At 53.1% G+C, this 25679-nt stretch overlaps 3 protein-coding genes across 9 annotated transcripts in view; 1 reads left to right on the forward strand and 2 right to left on the reverse strand.

Moving 5' to 3' along the window:
* SYN1 (synapsin I) overlaps positions 1–14985 on the forward strand; it is a 43739-nt gene extending 28754 nt beyond the window's left edge. Inside the window, exons 6-13 of one of the 2 annotated variants that reach the window (XM_067723686.1) lie at positions 8505–8567; positions 9864–10006; positions 10104–10178; positions 10267–10369; positions 11684–11830; positions 12185–12272; positions 12371–12962; positions 13923–14985. In XM_067723686.1, coding sequence (XP_067579787.1) covers positions 8505–8567; positions 9864–10006; positions 10104–10178; positions 10267–10369; positions 11684–11830; positions 12185–12272; positions 12371–12962; positions 13923–14058 — 1347 coding nt within the window. In that variant the 3' untranslated portion in view covers positions 14059–14985. The remainder of the gene's footprint in view (positions 1–8504; positions 8568–9863; positions 10007–10103; positions 10179–10266; positions 10370–11683; positions 11831–12184; positions 12273–12370; positions 12963–13922) is intronic. The other variant, XM_067723687.1, reaches the window with a different exon arrangement.
* Positions 597–4209, reverse strand: TIMP1 (TIMP metallopeptidase inhibitor 1). 2 transcript variants are annotated; one of them, XM_067723695.1, is made up of 6 exons: positions 4050–4209; positions 3077–3205; positions 2245–2324; positions 1935–2061; positions 1576–1686; positions 597–870 (listed from the first exon to the last, which is right to left on the reverse strand). In XM_067723695.1, exons 1-6 carry the CDS (start codon positions 4189–4191, stop codon positions 830–832), a joined length of 630 nt encoding a protein of 209 aa, XP_067579796.1. In that variant the 5' UTR covers positions 4192–4209; the 3' UTR covers positions 597–829. The 2 variants fall into 2 exon arrangements, with proteins under 2 accessions (XP_067579796.1, XP_067579795.1); XM_067723694.1 differs by having other exon boundaries at positions 1562–1686.
* Positions 14976–25415, reverse strand: ARAF (A-Raf proto-oncogene, serine/threonine kinase). 5 transcript variants are annotated; one of them, XM_067723693.1, is made up of 16 exons: positions 25209–25415; positions 23719–23873; positions 23476–23579; positions 22612–22714; positions 22367–22524; positions 22156–22254; positions 20608–20764; positions 20476–20503; positions 20251–20396; positions 19954–20156; positions 18065–18241; positions 17916–17962; positions 17258–17376; positions 16888–17019; positions 15757–15891; positions 14976–15551 (listed from the first exon to the last, which is right to left on the reverse strand). In XM_067723693.1, exons 2-16 carry the CDS (start codon positions 23812–23814, stop codon positions 15417–15419), a joined length of 1839 nt encoding a protein of 612 aa, XP_067579794.1. In that variant the 5' UTR covers positions 23815–23873; positions 25209–25415; the 3' UTR covers positions 14976–15416. The 5 variants fall into 5 exon arrangements, with proteins under 5 accessions (XP_067579794.1, XP_067579793.1, XP_067579791.1 ...); XM_067723692.1 differs by lacking the exon at positions 25209–25415 and adding an exon at positions 25065–25202 and having other exon boundaries at positions 20608–20749; positions 22367–22521; XM_067723690.1 differs by lacking the exon at positions 25209–25415 and adding an exon at positions 25065–25202 and having other exon boundaries at positions 22367–22521.
* Between the last annotated feature and the right edge of the window lie 264 nt (positions 25416–25679).

Consider the following 25679-nt stretch of genomic DNA (forward strand, 5'->3'; position numbering starts at 1 on the left):
ATTACATTTATCTTACTACTACTAACTAATACTTGTAAGTGCTATGTGCCTAACACAGTTCCAGGCACTTTACAGATAAAGTTACATTGTCCCTAGGAGTTAGGCATTCGTTTTATACCAACTTTACAGATATGGAAACTGAGGCATAAAGAGGTAATATGATCTCCCCAAGGTCTCAGAGCTAGTATATGGAAGGGGCAGGATTTGACTGCAAATGACCTGGCTCTAGTGTTTAGGCTCTTAACCACTACACTACACTGCCAGTCTAGAAATTAAAATCACTGTTAGTAATCTTACACAGGAAGTTATTGTTATGAGAGTTTCATGTGTTTTGACCCCCCCCCAAATACCCAATGAATGAATGCACCCATTAATCATCCTCCAACCCTAGCACAGACCTCGGAAGGATTCTGGGTAGGGACCGTGAGACCCATTTTTCAGGGAGAAGTACTGAAGGTTGGGTGAGGGTAGGGCCAGCCCCCAGGCTACCCATGGAGCTGGACCCCATGCCACACCCCCTCAGCATTGGTCCCAGGGTGCTCCCACCAGGTCGTCTGACATAGGTTTGCTCCCAGACACTACACAGGGACACTGCCTGCTGAGTGGTAGTTCTTTATTGCATTGTCTTGGAGAAAGAAAGGCGGGAGTGGGAATGGGGGTGAACACTGTGCAGGCTTCAGCTTCTGCTGGGGGCAGGATTCAGGCCATCCGGGGCCGCAAGGACTGCCAGGTGCACAACCCTGGCTCCCGGGGCAGGCAGGCAAGGTGGCGGCTCTGGAAGCCCTTGTCAGAGCCTGTGAGGAGCTGGTCCGTCCACAAGCAATGAGTGTCACTCTGCAGTTTGCAGGGGATGGATGAACAGGGAAACACCTGGAGGAGGGGAGGGAGACACATCTCTGAGGGCTTCTCCTCCTGCCCCTACCTCCCCTCCAGAGGATAACTTTCTGCTCCTCAGATTTTAACTTGGAGCTGCTGGGGAGACCTGGTGTCACCCCACCTGGGTACAGACTCAAGAACACTCCCTCCCATTGTGGGGAACAGTCATTGGGCTTGAGGAGGTGACAGCAATCCAGGGAAATGATCAGCTTCCCGGAATGGTGTTGCGGGAACAGTCAGGCAGGTCTCCTGGGGACCTGTCCCATTGGATAGGGAACAGCTGGCAGTAGCAGGGAACAATCGGTGGGCAGGAAACTTAAGCATAAGGAGACGTGGGGCTCAGAGATAGTCACTGGGGTCAGAGGACATTCAGGGCCATCAGGGAGCAGTCTTGGAACAGAGTGGCCGAGCAGTCACAAGGGGGAGTCAGAGGGACAGGAAGCAGCCAGAAAGTCCAGGAAACAGCGGATTCCCAGGTATCAGACACAGGGCAAAGGAACAAGCAGAATGTCCAGGGGAACAGTCTCAGATTTGAGGGAACAGCAAGAGAGATCAAGGACATCCCTAGGGTTTGGGAAGCAGCCATAGGGACAAGGAATAGTCAGAGGGAACCAAAAACAAGCCGTGGTTTGGGGAAGACCCCAAGGACTGCTCTCCAGGCGGCGGGCAATGTCCAGGGACTCACTGTGCATTCCTTACAGCCAGCAGCATAGGTCTTGGTGAAGCCCCGGCTCTGAGCGGAGCTCAGACTGTTCCAAGGAGCCACGAAACTGCACGTGGTGATGTACAGGTTCCCGTTCAACAGTTGTCCTGCGTGGGTGGGGGCGGGGGGGTCAACAGGCAGATTCTGATTGGCTGGGCCAGGGACAGAGTGGCGCCAGATTGGTGTCCCAGGACCACAGACCCCGCTGGGCAAAGCCCCAGCCTTCTGATAGGCTGAAATTGGGGCGGTCCCCATTTCAACTGGGACCATTCCCACAGAGCCTCCCCTCCCTCTTGCAGTTGCCAGGCAGCAGCGGAGGGGTGGCGTGGCACAGGGCGATGGGGCGGGGCCTCACCAGCTATGAGAAACTCCTCACTGCGGTTCTGGGACCTGTGGGAGTATCCGCAGACGCTCTCTGTGGCGGCGGTGTAGATGAACCGGATGTCAGAGGCATCCCCCAAGGCGTTGAACCCTTTGAACATCTGTCAATGGATGAGGGGAAGAATCTTTTACTGACATAATCCTCCCACTCCACATTCTTCCCTGAAGTCGTATAGCACTCTGATATCACAGCTAATTTCCTCGCCAAACCAGTGGCCAAAGGCTTTTATTTTGACAGGGAGGAAGATTTTAGGAACTGCTGGGGGAAGGGGCAGGAGGGATACCTTGGTCATCTTGATCTCGTAACGCTGGTATGAGGTGGTCTGGTTGACTTCTGCAGTCCCCACAAACTTGGCCCTGATGACTGCAGGAGAACAGGGGAAAAAAACGAGTAAAAGGGACTGCATGAGCCAATAAGAATAATCACAATGATAATACTAGCAAAGCACATACTTAAATAGGGATTGCTGAATGCCGGACAGCACCCTAGTGACTTATGCATTTGTTAATTGCTTCATCTGTATGTTGGTGCCTACTGTTAGCCAAGCACTGCTTCAAGCCTTTTTTCACATATTCATCATGTGTTCGTTCACTCAACAAATATTTTGGAGTGCCTGCTCTGTGCCAGGCACTGTTCTTGGTGTCAGGGACATAACAGTGAACAAAACACAGAAATCCGTTCCTTGTGGAGCTCACATTCTAGCCAGGAGAAGAGAGACTAAACACAAGCAAAATAATTAAGTATATAGGAAGTTAGATGGTATTGTGATGGGGAACTTCAGAGCTGGGTGAGGGGATCAGGAGTAGTAGGGGACAGGGGCTCAAGTTTTGAACAGGGTGGTCAGGGAAGGCCACCCTGAGAGGGTGACATTTGGATATCCCCATGTGGATACCTGGGGGGACGGGTATACCAGGCAGAGGAAGTAGACAGTACAAAGGCCCTGAGGTGGGATTGGGCCTTGAGTAATCAAGAAAGTGTGGGGGTGGCAGAGCGGCTAAAGCAGAGTCAGTGTGGGGCTGAGTGGAATTGTTCTAGAGGTAGGCACCATTGTGAACCCCACTGGACTGAGAGGGAAACCGAAGCCCAGAGTGTGTGGGTAGGGCGGATACACTCACCGAGGTCGGAGTTGCAGAAGGCCATCTGTGGGTGGGGTGGGACGCAGGTACAGGCTCGGCTGGGGGCTGTCAGCCACAGCAGCAACAGGATGCCAGAGGCCAGGGGTGCAAAGGGGGCCATGGTGCGTTCTGTGGGGGTGGGGAGGAGGGTTCAGAGGGCCCCCAGCTCAGCCGATCCATGTACCTGGGCAGGCCTCCCACCCCATTCTACCCACACACACACCGGGTTGGGGAGTTTGGGGATTTTAAGGGGCTTGGGGATTTGAGAGCCCAGGGGAGTCTAGGGGGGTAGGGAGTCAGGAGAGTTTAGGAGTTGTGGAGTTTGAGGGATTTAGGGGACTAGGTGAGTGGGGGAGTTATGGGGCTGTAGCGTTTGGGGAATAAGGGGGCTGGGGAGTTTGAGAATTTAAGAGTGTTGAAGAAGTCGGAAAGTGGGGGGCTGAGGAATTTGGGCTTTGGGGAGCTGGAGGAGTTTTCGGGGAGGCTGGGAGTTTGGGGGTTGCGCATATTGAGAGGTGGAAGAGGTGGGGGAGTTGAGGGAAGTTGAGGAATTTGGAGGAGGTTGGGGATTTAAGGAGTTGACGGAGTTTGGGGGCTTAAGGGAGTGGGAGTGTCTGAGGGATTTGGGTTCAGAGGAAGCTTTGAGTTTAGAGATTTGGGAGGCTGGGGGAGTTTAGGGAGCATCAGGGGTTTGGGTTGCTGGGGGACAGGGAGGGAATTTAGAGGAGTTGGCAGCTTGGGAGGCATCTGATGTTAGGGGCTCATGGCTTTCGGGGAGCTGAGGATGGATGTCAAGGGTTCAAAGGAATTTGGAGTGTCGGGATTGGGGGAGCAGTTCCAGGCCCCCACCCTCTTCCCCTGGACCAGCCTAGGCTCCCGGTACCCGCTGGCCAGGCTGAGCAGCCGAGTATCATCAGGCAGGAAAGCTCCAGCCCAGTTCCAGGCCCTGCGGGCCGCCCAAGCCCCTGCCTACCTCTGGTGTAGCCTCTCTGGGCGCTGGGTCTTCGGCGATGGCGGCAGGGCCGGAGCAGCGGAGGATAAATATCCAAGCGAGGGGCGGGGTGGCAGCTGGTAGGAAACCACAGGCCTCCAGGCTTCCTGGATGCATTACTCATCCGCCCACCATCCGTGGAGGCCAAGGGGCGGGCCCTGGGCTGCCGAAAAGGAGATGCACCCTCCTCCTCTCCCTCCCCCTGAGCCTCGCCCTGACCATCCCCCTCCCCCATCTCCACGTCAGGCACCAGTCCCTCCAAGCGGTCTCAAGGAGGGCTTACAGGCCGGATTCCACCCAGTGCAATTCCCTAAAGACTCCAAAATCTATCCGATCACCCACATTCCCGAAAATCCCCATGGCTAAAGCCCAAATTAGTTCATTCCTTCAATAAGAATTTCTTGTGCACCTACTGTTTTGGGGGGGGGGCGGTGAGCGGCAGAGCAAACAAGTAGAAGCAGTGAAGGGAGATAGGGCAGGTGAATGGAGGAAGGATACAAGGTGGGGAAACTGAGGCACAGAGAGGTTAAGTGATTTATCCAAGGTCACAGTTAATAAGTGGCAGAACTGGGATTGGAATTCAGGAGGCCTGGATGGAGCCAGAGCCTGGGTCTTACCCCTTCTCAAAAAAAAAAAACAAAACACAGGCAAATAGTCCGCATTTATATAGCACCAACTGTGTACCGGGCGGCACTCGGCATAATTTATCTCACTTAAAGCTTACGATAAGCCTCTGAGATGGTTATCGGTATTATTCCCATTTCCCAGATGAGGCATAGAGGAATTGAAGAACTTTCCCAGGACCACAGGGCATGGCTGGGATTTGAACCTAGGCTAACTGGCACCAGGATCTTAACCCAGGCTGGGCACAGTCCTGGCAAGCCGGGAGGTTGCTGGTGAATGAATGAGCATTGGGGTGGGGGAGTTGAATGGTGGTGAAAGAGGCCAGTGAGTCAGTAGAAAACTGATCCCCTCCCATCCTGCCCTGCCCCTTCCCCACCAACCCTCCCACTCCCCTGGTGGGGGTCAGCCGTGAGGCAATCTCTGTCCACCAGCTTCCAGATGCTGCCTGAATCTTCCCTGGGGTCCTGGGAAAGGGCTCTGAGGGCCGATTAACATCCTTGGTTAGGTCAGGGAGGACAGGCCAATAATAATAATGATGACGGTAGTGATGATAGGAGCCACTTATGGAGCGCTTACTGTGTACTGTGCCCTGAAGCCTTTGTGTAGTTCTCTCATCCAATCCCCATTACCCCCTTGCTAATTAAGCTTGATTAACTCAGAGTGGTTAGCACAACCATCACCACCAACACTACCACCACAACAGAAACTACCGCCAGCACTATGAAGTGCTTACTATGCATCAAACACAGCTCTAAAATCTTTGGAAGTACTTTATCTGTCAGTCAATCCCGATTACCTCCTTGTTAATTAATATTGGCTAACCTAGGGATATTAAACCAATAATAATAATAGTACCCAACACCTTTTGAGGATGGAGGATTCCTGTGTGCCAGATACTGTGCTAAGCATTTTGCCCAAAATAACTAATGTGTTCCTCACAACATCTGTGAGTTAGAGACTGTTCATGTTCTCATTATACCAATGAGGAAAATGAGATACACAAAGGGGTCAAGTGATCTGCCCAGGAAGGAGAGTGAAGAAGTGACTCTTTTGGGGGGGCGGGCAGGACCAGGTAAGGGGGAAGAGAAGTAAACCAGGAATCTGGAGAAGCTGATTGTGAAAGTGGGGAATGAGAGTGAATGAGACGGGGGCTAAGTTGGTGGTGGGTGCAAAGGGGAAGTCCTGCTGCAGCATCATGACTTTGAAACCTGAGTCAGCACAGAGTTTTGCCCACTGTCTACATGTGAGGGGTTATGTGGACCCGGGTTATTGTGCAGGTTTTGAAACTGGTGGGGTTTCATGGATGGGTGTCCGGCTGTATGGCCACCTGGCGAGCTGGATGGGTTTGGGGGGCGTGGGGTCCAGCTGGGTGTGCACAGCAGACACCTGGCAGTCCCCACACACACCAAGTGCTTGGGCCTGATTGTACCCTTTATACAGATCAGGAAACTGAGGCCCAGAGAGGGTTAAGTGACCTGCCTTGGGTTGAACATGGCCTTAGGAAGAGGAGAGGCCAAGATTCAAACCTCGGGTTGGCCAGGGGATCCCAGTATTCAGAGCTCACTGCATGCACACATGTGTGGGCACACGCATACACATATACACAGTGTTGTGTTCAGGCTCAGGTCCAGAGAAAACAAGGAAGGTTTGTGAAAAGAGCCTAAAAACCTTGGGGCGGGGGGCGGTGTGCATGTGTGCTTGCACACAGTTTCCTGCTGTGTCTCTGCCTCTGAGGGTTGCGTGTGTGCCTTTAGGTGGTGTGTGCCCCTCTGTGGTGTGTGTGTGTGTGTGTGTACTTGAGTGTACCTGAGCCCAGTATGGTTTTTTTGTTAGTGTTTTTTTTTTAATTGTATTATTTATTTATTATTTTTCGCTGCATTGGGTCTTCGCTGCTGCGCGCGGGCTTTCTCTAGTTGCAGCGAGCGGGGGCTACACTTCGTTGCGGTGCATGGGGCTTCTCATTGTGGTAGCTTCTCTTGTTGCGGAGCATGGGCTCTAGGCGCACGGGCTTCAGTAGTTGTGGACGCAGGCTCAGTAGTTGTGGCACACGGGCTCAGTAGTTGTGGCACACGGGACTTAGTTGCTCCGCGGCAATGTGGGATCTTCCCGGAACAGGGCTTGAACCCGTGTCCCCTGCATTGGCAGGCGGATGACTAACCACTGTGGCACCGGGGAAGTCCCAAACCCAGTATGTTTTGTGCTGCTTCTGGAGTTGTGCCTGCCCATGTAAAACAGGTCTGGGTTGCGAATGGAATTGAGGATGTGCTGTCACCTCTGTGAGCTGTGTGTGTGCCTGTGTTACGTCACCTGCCATTTCAGCCTGGTTTCCCTAGAATGCTAATCAGAGCATCCCGGTAACAACTCAGTGCCTCTCAGCGCCCCATCCTGACGCCAGTCATTTGGGAAATGAGGAGGGTGGGGGGGCGTGCAGAGGGAGGGTGAGGCCTGAAGGCCAATTGGTCACCCTGACCCTGCAGGCTTCCTGTGCCTGTCGGGAACTGGGAACCGCCCCCGCCCCCAGCAGCCCCTCTGGGGATGCCATCCTCTACCCTGTCACCCCTGTCCGCACAGAGGAGGGAGGGTGAAGCCCTGCATGTTCATCCGTGTATGGTGGCGCTGGGGTCGGCCAACTAGGCCCCCTCTACTCCACCCAGGGTTGGGGGAGACGAGGTATCCCCATGCCTGAATGTGAGTGTGTGTGCATGTACACACCCCGGGGTGTTGTCCATGTAATTAGGAGGCTGTGGGTGTCTCTGGTCGTGTGCACGCCTCTCCATCTGTATATATGGCAAGGCACGTTTTTTGTGTGTGCGTCCCTACGTACACTTTGCGTGTGCCCAGGAGTATGAGTCTCTGTGTTGTGGGTCTCAGTGGTTTTGTGAATACCTAGAAGTGTGAATACCTGGAAGTGTGTATACCTGTCCATGTGCTGTGGGTCCTTCTGTTTGTTGTGTGTATGCCTAGGAGTATTGCATGTGTATCTGTCAGTGCTGAATATGTGCCCATTTCTGTTGTGTGTGCCTGTCAGAGTTGTGTGTGCCTCTGCATTCTGTGGTTATGCCTCTGAGGGTTGTTCGTCTCTGTGTTGCATGGATAACCTTCGTGTTGTGTGTCCCTCTGTTACGTGGATTTGGGTGAGAGGAGGAGGGCTGTGTGTATGTCTCTGCCCAAAAGTGTTGATTGCGCGTCTACGAGTGTTGAGTGTGTGCTGCTGGGCTGGATGGCTGGCTGTGAGGGTCTCCGTGCAGCCACACAGCAAGGCATGCTCCGGAACCGGTGTCGGTGGTGGATCTTTCCATCGCGTGGGTCTCAGCATGTGTGGGAAGCTCTGGGTTTGGCTGTGTAGATCTGAGTTCTGAGGGTTTGTGTGTCTCTGGGTTGTGTATGTGTGTGGAGGAGACACACACAAGGCCTGGCTGAGGGGTCCAGTTGCTACATGCTCGCCACTACACCCCCACGCACGCACATGCACACACTCACTTCTCTGTCATCCATTCACTGTAAAAACAAACTTTCCCTTTTCTGGAAAAGTCTCCCACCCCTATCCCACGCCTCTTCCCAGGAAAGCAGAGGCGGGAAGTCTGGGACTTGTGGGTGGTGGAGGGAGGGATAGGCAGGCAGGGCTCTGGGTTTAATTCTGGGCTCCGGGGTATTGTGGGACCCCCAGCTGGTGGCTGGCTGTCTCTGACCCACCTCTTCTGGGAAAATCGCTCTCAGTGTGGCTCCCACTGGATGGGCTCCCCTCAGCACCACCCCCAGCCATGGGTGTCAGCCCTCCTGCCCTGACCATGCTCTCCCTTTCCACCCTACCAGCTCAGCAGCACAACGTACCCTGTGGTTGTGAAGATGGGGCACGCACACTCTGGGATGGGTAAGGTAAGTCCCCGGGTGGGCTTTGTATGTGCGTGCTTGTAAATGATGCATGTTCCTGGCATCGTGCGGATATAAGTACAGGCATACCTCGTTTTATAGCACTTCGCTTTATTGCGCTTCACAGATACTACATTTTTTTTTTTGCTGTACGCGGGCCTCTCACTGTTGTGGCCTCTCCCGGTGCGGAGCACAGGCTCTGGATGCGCAGGCCCAGCGGCCATGGCTCACGGGCCCAGCCACTCCACGGCATGTGGGATCTTCCCGGACTGGGACACGAACCCGTGTCCCCTGCATCGGCAGGCAGACTCTCAACCACTGCGCCACCAGGGAAGCCCGATACTACATTTTTTTTTTTTTTACAAATTGAAGGTTCGTGACAACCCTGCGTTGTCAGATGATGGTTAGCATCTTTTAGCAATAAAGTATTTTTAAATTAAGGTATGTACATTGTTTTTCTTAGACACTTAGATGTATTGCACACTTAACAGATTACAGTATAAACATAACTTTTATACGCACTGGGAAACCAAAAAATTTGTGTGACTTGCTTTATTGTGACCTTCGCTTTATTGCGGTGGTCTGGAACTGAACCCACAGTATCTCCAAGAAGGTATGCCTGTTAGAAGTATATTGTGTATTCAGTGCACACAATAATTCTGTATAATTGTGTGTCCTTTATCTATTTGTATTTTTCCTCATATTCTTACATTTTGGTGGCCCAATTTTCTATCATGTGTTCAGCCAGTTTTGTGTGTCCTGTTATTTTGTTAGTGTATCCAGCACTGTGTCTGTATATAGGCAGGCCTCTGTGTTGAACACACACTACGTCATCTTTTACATTCAAGGGTCTTGGGGTCCTGTATGCTGTCCATCCGATTTTGTCTGTATGTCCATAGAAAGAAGACTTGTAATTTGTATGTTTGAGTGTGTCCATGCTTCTGTATGTTTATATACTGTGTGTACAATTGATTTTGTATGGGTGCCCACATGCATATACTGTATATACACACAATTTTTCCCACAGCTTTATTGAGATATAATTCACATAACACACAACTTAACCATTTAAAGTAAACAAGTCTAAAAATCGGGTTTTGTGTGTTCACAGAGTTGTAGACACCCAATTTGGTGTCTGTGTGTACATGTAAAAACCAGGAGACCCAGAATTAATGCGTGCTTGAGTGCCTTGGGGTGTCCACCGAATTTCTGTGCACTCACCTCACCTGTGTCGTTTGCCCTAAGGCACCCCAACTGCCGCCCCCTCCTGACCGGGCCCTGCTCCCCACCCCACTCCCACAGGTCAAGGTGGACAACCAGCACGACTTCCAGGACATCGCAAGTGTCGTGGCACTGACCAAGACATATGCCACTGCCGAGCCCTTCATTGATGCCAAATACGATGTGCGCGTCCAGAAGATTGGGCAGAACTACAAGGCCTACATGTGCGTAAGGAGACCAAGGCCTGGGTAGGGGTCCCCTGCCCTGCCTTGTGCAGCCCACGCCCCCCAAGCCTCTCTCCTGTCTCCTCTTACTCTCCAGGAGGACGTCAGTGTCAGGAAACTGGAAGACCAACACCGGCTCTGCGATGCTTGAGCAGATTGCCATGTCTGACAGGTGGGCGGCCTGAACTCGGGGGTGGGGGGTAGAAGTGTGGCCGCCCAGACCAGGCACTGACGGGCTGCCTTGCCTTGTGTCTTGGCAGGTACAAGCTGTGGGTGGACACGTGCTCAGAGATCTTTGGGGGACTGGACATCTGCGCAGTGGAAGCACTGCATGGCAAGGACGGAAGGGATCACATCATTGAGGTAGGAGCACCCCAGAATTTTGTGGGGGCACAGAGGGGGGAGCAGGTGCAGGGCAGCAACACTGTGAAGCACGCCAGGGCCTAGAAAGCCCTCAGCGAATGGCAAAACGTAAAACTGTAAAGTGCCTTGTGAACCAGGACATCCCTGGCAAATGGCAAAATACTTACTAAATTCTAAACTGCTCTGTGAACTTGGACATCTTTAGTGAAGGACAAGACACTTGTTAAGGTATAATGTCCTCTGTGAACTGAGACACTCTGGTGAATGACCAAGCACTTAGTAATCTTTAAAGTGTTCTGTGAATTTGAACTTGGCCAACAGCAAAGGTACTTTGTAAGCTATAAAGAACTTTATAGAGAGTGGCGGTTGATACTAAAGCATTCTGTAAACTGTAAAGTACCTTAGGAAGGTACTGCTTGGTGAACAGCAAAGTACTTTATAAAATCATTTTAAAGAGGAGCTCTGTAAACTGGGAAATCCTCGTTATTGAAGCAAAGCGCTTTCAAAATTCTAAAGCTCTTTATAAGCAGCAGTGTCCCCGGTAAACAGTAAAGCAATTTGCGAACTGTAAAATACCTTAAAACTTCTGAGTGCATGGTAAATGGTAGCACTTTATACATGGTAAAGCATCTTGTAAACAGTGGTGCCCTTTGCAAAGCACTTTCCAAAGTCTAAACACACCATATATGTAACAGTCCTTTGTAAAGGGCAAGGAGCTTTGTAAACTGTAAAGTACCACGTAAACCACAGAGTTCTTTGTAAAACACAGAGCACCTAGCAAACTATAAAGCAGGGATTGGCAAACGTTTTCTGTCGAGGCCAGACGGTGCGTATTTTAGGCTTTGTGGGCCATACAGTCTCTACTGCAGCTCCTCAATCTGCAAGAGCAGCCACAGACAATATGGCAAGAAAGTAAGGGTGGCTGTGTTCCCATGAAACTTGGTTTATGGACAATGAAATTTAAATTTCATATAATTTTCACGTCATGAAATCTTTTGATTTTTTTTTTTCAATCATTAAAAAATGTAAAACCCATCCTTAGCTCCAGGGCCTGGGGCTGCACAGAAACAGGTGCTGGGCCGGATTTGGCCAGTAGGCCTTCATTAGCTCACCCCTACTAGTATGTCCTAAGCTGTAAGGTATCTTGTAAAAGACAAGCCTTCCCCACACTGCGTAATAGGTGCTTCTCATACTGAAGCTGGTTTCCTGGGCAGCCGCCAGTCATACCTTTTCCCAACTTACAGCACTTCGTCATCGTCACCCTCCCGTGCACTTCCTGCTTCTCTCCTCACTGGATCCCTTCTCCTCCCCCAGGTGGTGGGCTCCTCCATGCCGCTCATCGGTGACCACCAGGATGAAGACAAGCAACTCATCGTAGAGCTTGTGGTCAACAAGATGGCCCAGGTCCTGCCCCGGCAGCGGCAGCGGGATGCCTCTCCCGGCAGGGGCTCCCACAGCCAGGTCAGGCCCCTGGCTCTGGCCCTTGGAGGCTAGTGGTGGGCAGGCCAGCCCTTGGTCATACTGTGTCACAGAGCTGATAATCAGAAGGCTAAGGGCATCGCCATGACGCACCCGTGTCGCAGCAGTTACCAACTATTTTAAAAAATGATAAATAGCTGCTACCGTGACTTCCCTGAGTGCCTCCTGACCCCTCCCCTGGGAATGAGTCCCGCACCCCACAACCTGCCATCCCCTCAGCTCAGCCACAAATGCGGCAACACCCAGCACACAGGGAACCCATGTCATTCTGATTGGCTGATGCTCCACCGGCTGGTAACTATTTTTAACCTCTCCTGCTCCACTCCTCTGCCGCAGACTCCGTCCCCAGGGGCCCTGCCCTTGGGCCGCCAGACCTCCCAGCAGCCCACGGGGCCCCCAGCTCAGCAACGACCCCCGCCACAGGGTAAGTGAGGGGCCAGCTTCCTCGGCCCCGACCCCGCCGGCAGCCCCCCACCTCTCACTTGCTTGCTCTCACGTGTGCACTTTCTCTCTGTCCCTCAGGCGGCCCTCCACAGCCGGGCCCAGGCCCCCAACGCCAGGGACCCCCGTTGCAGCAGCGCCCGACCCCGCAGGGCCAACAGCACCTTTCGGGCCTTGGACCCCCAGCTGGCAGCCCCCTGCCCCAGCGCCTTCCGAGTCCCACATCAGCGCCCCAGCAGCCTGCGTCCCAGGCCACACCGCTGCCCCAGGGTCAAGGCCGCCAATCCCGGCCAGTGGCGGGAGGCCCCGGGGCACCTCCAGCAGCCCGCCCACCCGCCTCCCCCTCTCCCCAGCGCCAGGCAGGCCCCCCACAGGCTACTCGTCAGACATCGGCCTCTGGTCAGGCTCCGCCAAAGGCCTCAGGGGCTCCACCGGGTGGTCAGCAGCGCCAGGGCCCACCCCAGAAGCCCCCAGGCCCTGCCGGCCCCACACGCCAGGCCAGCCAGGCGGGTCCCATGCCCCGCACTGGGCCACCCACCACGCAGCAGCCGCGACCCAGTGCCTCCGGCCCTGCTGGACGTCCCACCAAGCCACAACTGGCCCAGAAACCCAGCCAGGATGTGCCACCACCTGCCACTGCCGCTGCCGGGGGACCCCCACACCCCCAGCTCAAGTAAGGGGACCCCACAGCAGCCCTCGCCTTGCTGCTCACAGAATGCGCTCCTGCACCTGGAGGGCAGCCCCAGCTCCCAGGCTCCTCAGACCCAGGTCCTGTACACGGCTCCTGAGAGCTCTCTCTCCAGTTCCAGTCTGGGCCAGACCCCTCCCAGTTCACAGAGGCTCCTGCCCTCCATCCCAGAGAAACCCCCTCTGAAGTGCAGAATCCTCCCAGTAGGCCCTGGGAAAGACCCCCAGCCCAGCTCCTCTCGGCCCACCCCAGGCGCCTTGCTGACCCTCCTTCAGTACTTCCCTGCCAAACCCATCCTCCTTGTGCCCCACCTGATTCCCCCCAGCCGAACCCACAAACTCCTCCTGGCCCAATCCACAGTCCTCCTATGTTACTTCACTCTTCCCAGTCGTCCTCATGCTTTTCCTACAGTCTAGGCTCCCTTCTAGCCCATCTCAGTCTCCTCCCAAATCACACCATCCTCTCTGCCTCTTCTGGTCCATTCCAGACCTCCTCTCTTAGCTCAGAAGTCTGTCCTGCCCCACCCAACTGCTCCCCCTTAGATTTGCCCCTTCCAGCCTGTCCTTGGTCCAAGCACCACCACCCCCTTTTCTGGACTCCTCACCCTTACACTGGAAACCTCCCTGCCCATCGTCACCTTTATATCAAACTCCTCCCAATCTAGGCTAGAATTATAAGAGAAGATTCAGCCCAGAACTCTTCCCATCAATCCCAGGCTTCTTCACCTTGGATCCAAGTCCTCCCAGCCTGGCCCAGGGCTCCTCCATTCGTCCTGAGAATCCCTCCAGGGTCCAGGCCCGTGCTGGGGGGTGGGAGGGTCACAGGCACAGCCCCAGGACCAGAGGGGCAGGGCTGGGGCCGGGCCTGGGGTAACGTTGTGTTTCTCTCCCCCTCCTCCCTTCCTCTCCCCCCTTCCTCCCACGCCTCCACCTTGTTTCTCTCTAGCAAATCCCAGTCTCTGACCAATGCCTTCAACCTTCCAGAGCCAGCCCCGCCCAGGCCCAGCCTTAGCCAGGACGAGGTGAAAGCTGAGACCATCCGCAGCCTGAGGAAGTCTTTCGCCAGCCTCTTCTCCGACTGACACCCCACCCTGAGAGCCCCCAAATCCCTGGGCAACCCCTGTCTGGGCCCTGAATCTATTTCTCACTTTTGGAATCTCATCCCTTGAGAAGCCCTCTCCTGGATCGCCAAGATCCCTCTTCTCACTCCTCAGAATGCCCAAGTCCCTGGGGAAACCTCACTCCCGGTCCTAAATCCAGTTCTCATGTTTAGAATTCCCAAGTCCTTTCAAAAACTGAGACCTACTTCTCAGTTCTAGAACCTCCAAATCCCTGAAGACCTCCACTCCTGGTGCCCTCAGAGTGCATTTTCCTTTCTGGAAGCTCTCCCAAACACCAGGCAACCCCTCCCGGAGCCCTGAAATTCCTGGAAAACCCCACTCCTGGTACCAGAGCTCTCAAGCACACCTTGTTCCCCATCAAAATTTCCCAAATCCTTAAGAAACCCCTACCTTTGAGACCCTTTCTATGGATCTCCCATCTCTGGAGATCCACCTCTTCAACTGCCCCCACCCAGCTCCCCAAGGATTTCCCTTCACCCCCCCCAACCAACCCCACTCAACACACTGGGAGCTCCTCCCACTGCTAGGACCCCTCAGTTCCCCAGGGACCCCTGCCCCACTCTCCTGCCTCTGACAGCTGTCTTAAATATGCAAACTCCACCCATCCTCCCAGAATCCTTTGCACACAGGCCAGTGGTCCCCCACTTCCCCACCTTTGCAGTGATGTCTGTGTCTGTGACTGACGTGGCCTCCTCTCGTGCCGTGCTTGGCATATGTGGTCCTCGTTCATCGTGCCGCCTGTGGTGATGCGTGCAGTGGCGCTGTTTGTGTGGTCCGCACCTCCCCCCAACCTCCAACCCTTGCCTGGACTCACCCTCACCCCTCAGCGGCTCTGAACCCCATGAGAAGAGTCGGGAAGAAAAATAAACAAGCAAAGGCCCAGCAGAATTCTGTGCTTCTTGGTGAAGAAAGAGGGGAGTCCTTGAATGGTGGGAGACAGAGGGGACCCCCCAAATCCACATGAGGTGCTGGGGACCCCAAAATCCAGTGGAAGGCACATCAGGCACAAATTCCAGAGAGGTTCTGAGTGGAATCCCTGCCACAAATCCCAGCCGTTGGAGATGGAGGAGCTCCCGAATTTAGAAGTATCGCCAAAGCCAAGAGGAAACCGAATTATGGAGGAGGCAGGGGTCTCGGTCTTCGAGGGTCCCCCAATTCCAGAGGAACTTGAAAAGTACATGGGCACCCCCTCATCTCCCAGGGCAGTGATGGGGGATCCTGAGGCAGTAACGGGGCAGAGACAGACATTGATTGGTTGGTGGGCAGGGCTCCTTGGCGTGGCAGGTTGAGATTGGCTCCCTGGTGGCTGGGGGTGGGACCTAAGGCACAAGGCGGGCTGCGCTGAGTAGGCAGGCAGGCAACTCATCAGCCTGGGTACGGTGCAAGGAGGGTTCGGAGGCACTCCGCTCAATCTTGGGGAGTGACCGCTGCAGCAGCTCAATCGTGGCCAGGATCTGGGGGCAGGGGCGGGTGAGGAAGGGTGTCCAGATCCGCGTGGGCACCCCGACACCCCCAGACCCCAGCCTAATGGGGAAGCACACACTCACACACATTGTACACCTCGGAGCCTTGAACACAACACAGTTCACATTCACACCTCAGAGTCCTTCTCCTCAGAGGCTCCCTCCCCAGGGTGTCCAGCCCTCCTCCTCGGCCCACCTGGGGGAAGAGGGGCCGCTCCTCCCGCTGGAACTTGAGGCAGTCAGACAGCAGGCGCCTCATGGCCTTGGGGCAGTTGCTGGAGATTTTGCTGAGGTCCGGGGACAGATAGCCACGGCCCACCATAAAGATAATCTGGGAGGGGGGACAGGAATGGGGTGATCTGGGGGTCTGGGCTGGGAAGCCCAGGGAATTCTGGGTCTTGAGGGACCTGGAGGGCTCCTTTTAGGAGAACTGGGGTATTCTGGGTATTGGGGCCCAGGAGATTGTGGGTATCTTGTGGATCTAAAGATTCTGGGTCTCTGAGGACTTAGAAGGATTCTTTGCTTACAAAACAGAAGGATTTAAGCTTGGGGGAAGTCAAGGACTGTAGGTGTCCGGGGCCCAGATGATTATGGGTCCACAGGTTTCTAGGGGGCTTAGGGGCCTAGAAAGTACTGAGTCTGGGGGAAACATGAAGTTCTGCGTCTGGAGGAAGCTAAAGGATTCTAGCTCTCAGTAGTCTGTATTTCTGTAGAGGTCTGGGGCCTACAGGACTATGGGTCCACGTGGTCTGTACGACTGTGAGTGCTCAAGACCCAAAGACTATTGGTACGTGAAGCCTACAGGATCCTGGGTTTCTGAGGGTCTGGGAGATCCCAGGCCTTGAACCTGGAGAAATGTCTGGGGCCTAGAGTACTGTGGATGCAAGGGCCCTGAAGTCTGACAGATACCTAAGGCCTGAATGGTTGTAGGTATCTGTGAGGATTCCAGAAGTACAAAGGGATTGTTTCTGGGAGAAATGGGATTCTGGGCTTTGGGGACTTTGGAGTGTTTGAGTAACCAGGCCAGAGGACTGTGTGTGTCTAGGGATCCAGAGGGCTTCTGGGCTTTTGGGGGCCTAGGGGGATTCTGGGTATAAGGGATTCAGGAGATTCTGGACTTTGAGGACCCAGAGGAGTAGATGTGGGTGAAGGAGGGAATTCTGGGTACGGAAGACCCAGAGGAATCTGGGAATCCTCAGCTCAGAAAACTTGGGGTTTCTGGGGGAAGTGTGGTGTTCTTGGTCTATGCAAAGGTGGAGATCTGAGGTTTGGAGGCTGAGGGGATCCCTTGGCCTGGGAGATAGCAGGTGTAAGGCATGGGGCTCACCTGGTCACGGCTGCCAATGTGGCTGTAAGGCAGCGAGCCGGTCATGAGCTCGTAGAGCACAACCCCATAGGCGTAGACATCCGACTGGAAGCTGTAGGGGTTCGGGTCCTGCATACGGATCACCTCAGCTGCCTTCAGTAGGCCGGACCGGGCAGGAGGAATGTGGAGGTCAGCAAATGACTGGCCCATAGGCCCAGGGCCCACCAGCCACACTGGGTGTAACTCAGAGCCACCCACACGGGGTAAAGCATGAGCAGTCCAGACACCCACACCTCGGCGCGCAGGCATCCCCGGCCCCACTCGGCCTCCCACATCCTAGCCCAGCAGCCCATGTCCCTATATGCCCCCAGTCCAGCCTGGCCCAACTCACCATCCATAGCACAGAGCCCGAGGGCTGCTCCAAAGGCTGGGCCCCACTCCACCGCGTCTTCACTGTGGCCAGGCCGAAGTCCCCGATCTTCACCGTGAGCCCCTCGTGTAGGAAGATGTCCGCCAGGGTCAAGGGCCACTACAGGGACTCCCAATAGCCAGGCTTCTCGCCCTGACTGGGAGGCTCTCGTTGACACCTCCACGCCAGTCATGCCTCTAACCCTGACCAGAAGCCCCGCAATGTCACACAAACTAGCCACAACCTTGACTTGGGTGGGGAGCTCCAATGAATGCCCCCTACACTTGGCCCTCCTGTGACTCCTGACTAGGAAGCTCCTCTAATGGCACCCACACTCACCATGCCTGTGACACTGGTCAGGAGCTCCCCCTAACGCCCTCCACAGCTGCCGCTCCTCAGACCCTGACCAGAGTCCCGAAGAACAGCACCTGAACCAGTCAAAACCCTGACTCCTGACCAAGAGACTCCCATTGAAGGCCCCTCACCAGCCACAGCTCTGGCACCTGGCAAAGGGAAATGCCACATGTGCCCCTCCCTGTTTGCCCCCAGAAAGCCTCCCACAAGAGCCATCCCTCTAAGCTCTCATCCTGTTTGATGCCCCCCACCCAAGCCCAGCCCTCAGAGAGGGACATGTAGATACTGTTAGACTTGAGATCTCGGTGGATGATGTTCTTGGCATGGAGGTAGCTGTTGGGGTACAAGCAGGTGTCAGACTGTCTGGGGGCTACCTCATCTCCCCACCCCCAGATCCCCCAGCCCCCTCCCTAGTCCCCGGGCCAGGACGCTCACTCCATGCCCTGGGCAGTCTGCCGGGCCACATCAATGAGCTGGACCATGTCGAAGCGTGTGTCGGCCACGTGCAGATGGTGGTAGAGACTGGAGCCCTCGCACCACTGTGTGATGATAGCAAATCCCGGCCGGGTCATGAAGCCCATGAACAGCAAGATGTTGACGTGACGTGTCTTCCTGCAGGCAGGGCAGAAGGTATCAGGGCAGGGAGGGTAAACAGCAACTTCCTGAGCATTGGGAATGGCGCTGTTCACTGCTGCCTTCTGCCATCATTCCCACCCTGGCTTTCAGGAGGCTCAGGGCCAGACTATGGCCAGATTCAATGAAGTTGTGAGACATGTTTGCTGGGCTATGATTCCACGCTGGGCGCTTATGTCCTGGGCTTCCTCATCCATGTCTCCCAACAAAAGCAGGAGGGAGAGATTACCCCTCACCCTCTACTGACCAGGAGTGTCTTAATCATCAATACCTGCCATACCTCTGACCCTGACCATGACCTGAGCCTGTGACCATTTGAGATGAGAAATGGTCATCAGTGATATATCAACATAATATTGATAAATGCTGGGTAAAAATATCAGTGATGTGTGACTATATCCTGTTAACCATGAGAGGCTTAGAGGTAAAGAGCTTGGGATTTGGACTCAAATTAGATCCTAAGTTCCAATCCAGGCTTCCCTGGGTACTCACTGTACAATCTCAGGGAAGACACTTAACTTCTCTGTGCCTCATTTTCCTCAACTGAAAAACTGTGATAATTCTGTGAGCTACCTGACAGGGGTGTTGGGAGGAATATGTGAGTAAATAACCTGTAAGGTGCTTATTAGAACAGCTGAACACAAGCAAGCACCCTGAAAATATCACTGTCCTTGCTGTTATCACTACTGGGTACCTAGGTTACCTGACAGAAACTCTGTCCTGTATGAATGGAGCCACCCTCATTTAGAAGAAAACTTTCATTCCTTATAGAAGTATTAACTGCAGTTACAATGGTAACTTACACGCAAAGAACATCAACAACGCTCTGCAATTTTGCTCACAGCGCGTTAGTATTCTTCACAGCAGTTAGGTTATAGTTTCAATACGAACACAACGCAAATTCACAGCCCACTCAAATCATTGCCATTTCATAGAGAGGAGCAGAGACTGAAAATTTCCTTACTGTGGCATCCATTATGAGGATGAGTATTAAAATAGCACAAGGAATTATGATAACGTCAACTCTGCAACATAATTGTGCCCACTTGTCAGAGGGGAAAGCCCACACTGGCAACCCCAGGAGTGGTAGGAACTAGGGTAGCAAAAAGGGAGCGCCAGGGTTTCTTAGCACAAATGAGTTAATATAGTATGAATGATATATTAGGTAGAGCAACCACAATCATTAATCAAACAATGATTAAATTATGGTTCTGATTATAGTTCTAATACTGTTCTTTAAAGTACAGTATTGTTATAATTAATAACAAGAAGGCAACACAATAAACATATACTAATGATGCAGAACAAGCAGACGAGAGGCAAGGACGCCAGGCTGCCTGGTGATGCAGTTAACTCACATTATGCTATTGATGTAAGTACCACAGTAACACTGGTGATACCCATTTCACAGCAGACAACTGAAAAGACCCACATTTTGGAGGCAGAGCCATTAATTAATATCAGTATTTACACAAACACAAACACCAATGTGACTAGAGGTCCTCCAAACATACCCCTTCCCAGAGGGGAAAGGGGCTTCTCTGATAGAGAAGAAACTTACCATTATGGTTATAACACCACACAAACACAGGGGATGTGCAGGAAGTGCCTTCAGTACGGCCTTTACCCAGAGAGGCACCAAGGCGGTGCCCACCGCCCCTGCCCCCATCCCTGCGCGCGAGCAATCTCACCTGAGCACCTGCATCTCGTTCTTGAAGGCCTGGGCCTGCTCAGCTGTGGGTTGGGCCACCTTGAGCACCTTCACGGCCACATCGCCGTGCCACCGCCCACGAAACACGGTCCCAAATGAGCCCGTCCCGATCCTCTTCAGCAGCTGCACCTCACTGGGTGGCACCTCCCAGTAATAGCCCGAGTCCCGGTACCCCAGATTCTTCTGCGGGCCACAAGGGCGGCATCTCAGGGGCCTGCCCACACCCCTCATCACTCGGCCTGCAGTGCCCCCACCAAAGGTGCCCCCTGGAGCTCACCACTTTCTTCTTGTCATCGGCCAAGGACTTCCGCTCCCGCTGCTCTGACGGGGACTTGGAATGTGGGGACTTCCTCCCCGAGGACATGCTGGCTGGGCTGGGGCTCCCCCGGGGGGTTCCATCGCCACCACCTCTATTCCCGGCAGCTGCAGTTGCGGAGAGGATGTGAGTGGAGCCGGGTGGGGTGGGGTGGGGGACTCAGGGTGCAGGTAGCGGGGGGCTCACCGTCAGTGTTGAAACTCTGGGCAGGGAGCTGGAAGAAGAGGGCTGGGCATCAGAGAGAGGACATGGAAGACAACAGGAATGGCCCTCCCCTCTGCCCGGTGCTCCCCTGTGACCTCCCGCCTCGACACCAACCTGGATGAGCCCGGAGTCCATGGGGACCGTGGTGCTGACCATGTGGACGTTGGGGGTGGATGTGGAGCGGATGCGCTGGAGGGGGGCGTTGGCCGGGGCAGGGAAGGGGAAGTGCTTGGGGTCGCGGTGCTGGGTGCAGGAGCTGGCAGGGGAAAGGCTGTGAAATCACTGTCGAGTGAATGAGAAAACCAGTAGAGCTGCCACCACCGCCCATGCCCCGCCCCGTCCTAAGTGTGTGTTTAGCTCACACAGAGTAAACGTCCACTGTCATTACTATTATGCATTTGTTCAAGAAGCATTGACTGAGTGCCTGCCATGTGCCAGATACCACTCTAGGTAGTGGAAATAAAACTGTGGACGAAACAAATAAAGGTTCTACATGCATGCTGATTTGAACTGTACTAAAATTTTAAAATTAAAAAAAAACCAAAGAAACAAAAAACAAATAAAGGTTCTTGCCCTCATGGGGCTGACTGCAGCAGGAAAAAAGAGAAATAAAAAACAAAGAATATTTAATATGTCCAATGGTGACAGGTGCAATAAAGCAAAAACTAAAGCAACATAAGGAGACAGGAAGTGTCCCTGGTGATGTCAGGAAAGGCTTCTCTGAGCAAGTGACATTTGAGCAAAGACTTAAAGGAAGGACAGCAAGCCATGCAGATAGTGGGGGAAGAGCAATATATAATATTGTATAACTATATGTACTATTCAAATATATTATGTATTATATAACATACAGTATGTTATCTATATTAAAATTACAATGCTTTACACATATTATAATAATGTTATATGTTATACATACACATCTGTTATACATGATATATACTAAATATATTATAATGTTACAAAAATATTTCTTAATGGTCCCTTCACTATCCTGAAATGCTATTCATAGATAATTTATTCACATATACCCATAATTAAAAATAATATAATGCTCTAACTTTACTATTTCATACATTACATAAAAATGTTTGATGTTCTACATTATATGAAAATATTATCAACATAACACATAATACAATAGCAAAAATATATCATATAAATATTGACATTATAAAATATAAATATATAAAATGCATATCATATGAACATGATATATTAGAGCAATAATATATTTCAACATTGAAATTGAAAGGGAATTTACAATAAAATAATATGTATTTCAAAGTGGACAGGCTTGAGCATGGTTATAATGGTAGAATTAACTAAGTAGTTAGATGCATATATACAGATATATATTATAATTAATAAGAACTTATCTTATACCAGATCTTGTTCTAAGCATTGGACATGTCTTAACTCATTTAATCCTCACCAGAACCCTATGTGGTCATTATCTGCTCTTTACAGATGAGAAAACTAAGGCCCAGAGAGATCAGGGGAATCACCCAAGGCCCCAGAGCTCCATGCCCTTACTCACACTTGTAGGTGCTAAATAAATGTTCATGGAGTAAACAAATGAATTAAGTATGGCTTGTACTCTACAGAGGCCTCCAGATCTTTTTCTTCTGACAGCAGCCCTTCAGCTAAGGCGTTCCCTACCTGGGACCCTGAGGGGTGAGTGGCTCATTCAGGGGGCGGTTCGAGGGAGCCTCATGCTGTCTGGAGCCTCCGGACAAATCCTGGACACTGTGGTAGAACCTTGAGGGCATTCAGGGTGTAAAGCAAGGGAACATGGGTCAGCTGTCTGTAAGAGCCTTGTGGCTGGGCCTCTGTCCTCCCCATCCCCCTGCCCACCCCAGGCCAGGCTCACTGTCGGCGGTTGGTACTCATGTCAACACAGACTGTGGGGACCTTGGAGGAACAATGCTGGTGGAACTTGTATCCACAGGTTTGGCAGCGGAAGCCATGGAACAGAAACTTAAGGCAGAAGTCACAAAAGGCCAGGCTGAAGAACGTCTTCCGTACCTGCTGTCACAGAGTAGAGAAGACTGAGGCCTGGTCAGGGACCCTCCCGCCACACCCACGGTCTGCCCCCACTTTCTACCCTGCACTCACAAAATTGTGCATGGTCAGGGGGACGTCTTCGAGGACCTCCACAATGAGCTCCTCGCCATCCAGGGGTGCAATGGCTGTGTCCCAGGCGGTGACTGTCTTTCGACTGCAGAAGGCATGGAAGGGAGTGAGTGGGAGGGTGGATGGGGCCATGGGGAAGAAGGGAACCCCCCAAAAGTCCCTCCAAGCTTGCCATCCATGCAATAATAGATGGCATGTTTCATTCTCAGTACAGCAACTCTAGGAACTAGTACTATCCTTGTCCCCATTTTACATATGGGGAAACTGAGGCTCAGGGGGATGAAATGACTTGTCCAGAGCCACAAGGGATTGTAAGTGGCAGGACAGTGCAAAGAGTCCATGCTCTTAGCCACAAGACGAGGAGCAAATGAGACTGAAGAAACAACTAAATCTTAGAAGTCCTGAGCAAGCCCCCAACAAAGCAGCTGGTGAGGCACTGAAATAACAAATAAAAAGCAATGCGTGAATTGAATACAAAAAAGTTAAGGAACTCTAAAACAGAGGAATAAATGGAAGGTCAGCAAGGCCCACACAGCAGACAGAGAACAAGGAAACGGAGGAAGGAGAGGGCTGACAAATTGATAAAACAGTGAAAGATGAAACAGATGAATTCCGGGAGGACATGACGGAGCACGGTGAGGATTTGGGGTGCAAGAAGAAAATGAGCTGCTGACCTTACAGGCCAATAAACTAATGAAGTAATGAGACAAAAGCTGGATGCACTCACGGAGTCACCGAATGAAGGGAAGACTAACGGAGACTGCACAGCAGAGTGGAGAGTCCCATGACTCTGAGGAGGGGCTGGAAGGCTGCGCGCCCAGTTGGAGGTGGCAGTGCCACACTTACCCCTTGATGAGCCGGTAGACCACACAGCAATCCTGATTGAGTCCCCGCACCTTGAGGGCCTTGTCTAATGAGTCGTAAACACTCATGCCATCCCGGACAGTCACCTGTGTGTGTGTAGATGTGAGGAGTCAGCTCTCAGTGGAGTCCCCAGCTGACTCTCCCAGCCCTTGTCACCTTTCTGATCCAAGATTTACAACCGGGTCCATGCCTACCCCTTGCCAGTTTTGCTCCCGTCAGACTCACCACCGTGCGTTGCTTGTTGGGCAGGTACACTTTGACGGTGCCCACCGCCCGGGATGGCTCGGCCCCGTTGGCAGGGGGGCCCCGTGGTGGCTCCATGGAGCCTAGGACTTTGTCAAGACGGGCTAAGGTGGGGCTGGGCAGGTGCCATGGGGCTCCTAGAAGACAGAGGTAAAATTCAGAGGTCCCATAATGATGGTCTGGAAGCAAAGTGGCAGGGGACAAAAATTCAATCTCCCAGCTCCACGTCACCCCTTGTAGCCTAATTTCCACACAGCCCAAGGGATCCAGTTCCTCCTCTGCTCAGCCGCTCCTGTTGTCTGTCTCACACTTAAGTGCCAAGGTCTCGGATTCACTGCGTAGGGCGGGGTGGGGTGGGGGGTAGGACATAGTGAGAGGTACACACACTGTCCCGGAGGGCACAGGAGCACGTAAGTCTCCGTGCTAGGGACTAACGGGGAAGTCAGCACGCACTGCACTGGGGCCTGTCAGGTACGTAATGGACATGAACAGGCTGCCCTGGCTTTCTAATGGAGAAGGGGGTTCAGATGCTGTGGTGTGGGGTGAGTCACAGATAGGGTGATGGGGAACTAACAGAGGATCATCAGATACTGACCTTAGTTTGAGGGAAATGGGAATTGCACCAAACAGTGTTCGTAAGGGCACTGTGGGCATCCCAAAGCCCTGAACTGTAATGATGGTAGGTTCATGGATACTGTGTTAGGTGGCTAATGGGAGTCACCAGACTATGATGGGGAGTTCATAGAGGCTCAGCAGACACTACGCTGCGGGGAGATGTAACAGGGGTCACTAGGGACTGTAATGGGTAGAAGAGTGGATAACGGGTGTCACCAGACACTGTCATGGGGGAAAGGAGGGTAATGGAGCATCACCAGACATGGTTGAGGTGAGATAAATGGGGGTAAAGCGCGGGTGGGGCGGAGGGCGCTCCAAAATTCTCCCTGACAACTAATGAAAGGGTCGCAGTTATATTACTGGTGATAATGGAAGGAGGCTGGGGAGGGTTAAAGAGGAGGAATGGGGGAATCCTCAAACATTCTCCTAGTGAGCTAGACATTGATCCAGAATAAGAAAAGCGAGAAGTGAGCTTCATCTTCACGCATTCCCCGTTGTCGGTAAGCAAGGGTCATCAGATACCTTAAGGAGGTTAAGAGGGACTGCACATGACAAGACACCACAACCCAAGCCCCATTCGGCCTGACCCCGCCCACCGAGGGCCTTCCAGCTCTGCGCAGGCGCGCTGCCACACGCGACGGGCGAAACCATCCCCCGCAGCCTTGCACCCCTATTCCAGTCTACCCCCCCCGCGTTGTCGAAGATGGTCTCACCCCGGGTCAAACCACTCCTCCGGTTCCGGGCGGGGGGCATCGGGGCCCAGGCGCAGCCATCCTGGAGCTGAGCTTTCGGTCCCGGCTCCCTACCCGAGCCCAGCAGTCTCTCCAGAAACCTAACCCTGCCGGGCCTGCCCTCACCTGTCACGCCGCTACAGCCGCCGCCGCCTCCATCTTGGGCCTGTCTTCTTGTTTCCTTACAGAGTCCGCCTCCACCGCCCCTCGGGCTTTGGCTATTGGCTCCGGAGGACTCAGCCCTCCATTCTTATTGGATTAGGGTCACGCCTGTCAAGGCAGGACCGGCGGAATGTGGGTCGTGTTCCGCATTAGGAGGGGCTGCCTGAAACGTCAGGGTCCAGGGCAAATTCGCACGTCCTGACTCGCGCAGGCGCAGTCGGGAGGAGACCAGCGTTCCATGGGCTTTAACCCCAATCGTGCCGTAGTGGAATCAAGCAGGGTGGTTTTTTTTGTTTTTTTTTTTTTGGTCACCTGGGGCTGACTTTAGGGATCCCCGAATTTGGGCGGAGGATCCTTAAGCGTCCTTTTTGCTCCAGTGTGACCCAGCGCCCTAAGTACCCATTTGGGATTTTCCTATGTCTCAGTTTTACCGTC

The sequence above is a fragment of the Pseudorca crassidens genome, chromosome X (genome assembly GCF_039906515.1).
Source record: "Pseudorca crassidens isolate mPseCra1 chromosome X, mPseCra1.hap1, whole genome shotgun sequence".
Classification (NCBI taxonomy): domain Eukaryota; kingdom Metazoa; phylum Chordata; class Mammalia; order Artiodactyla; family Delphinidae; genus Pseudorca; species Pseudorca crassidens.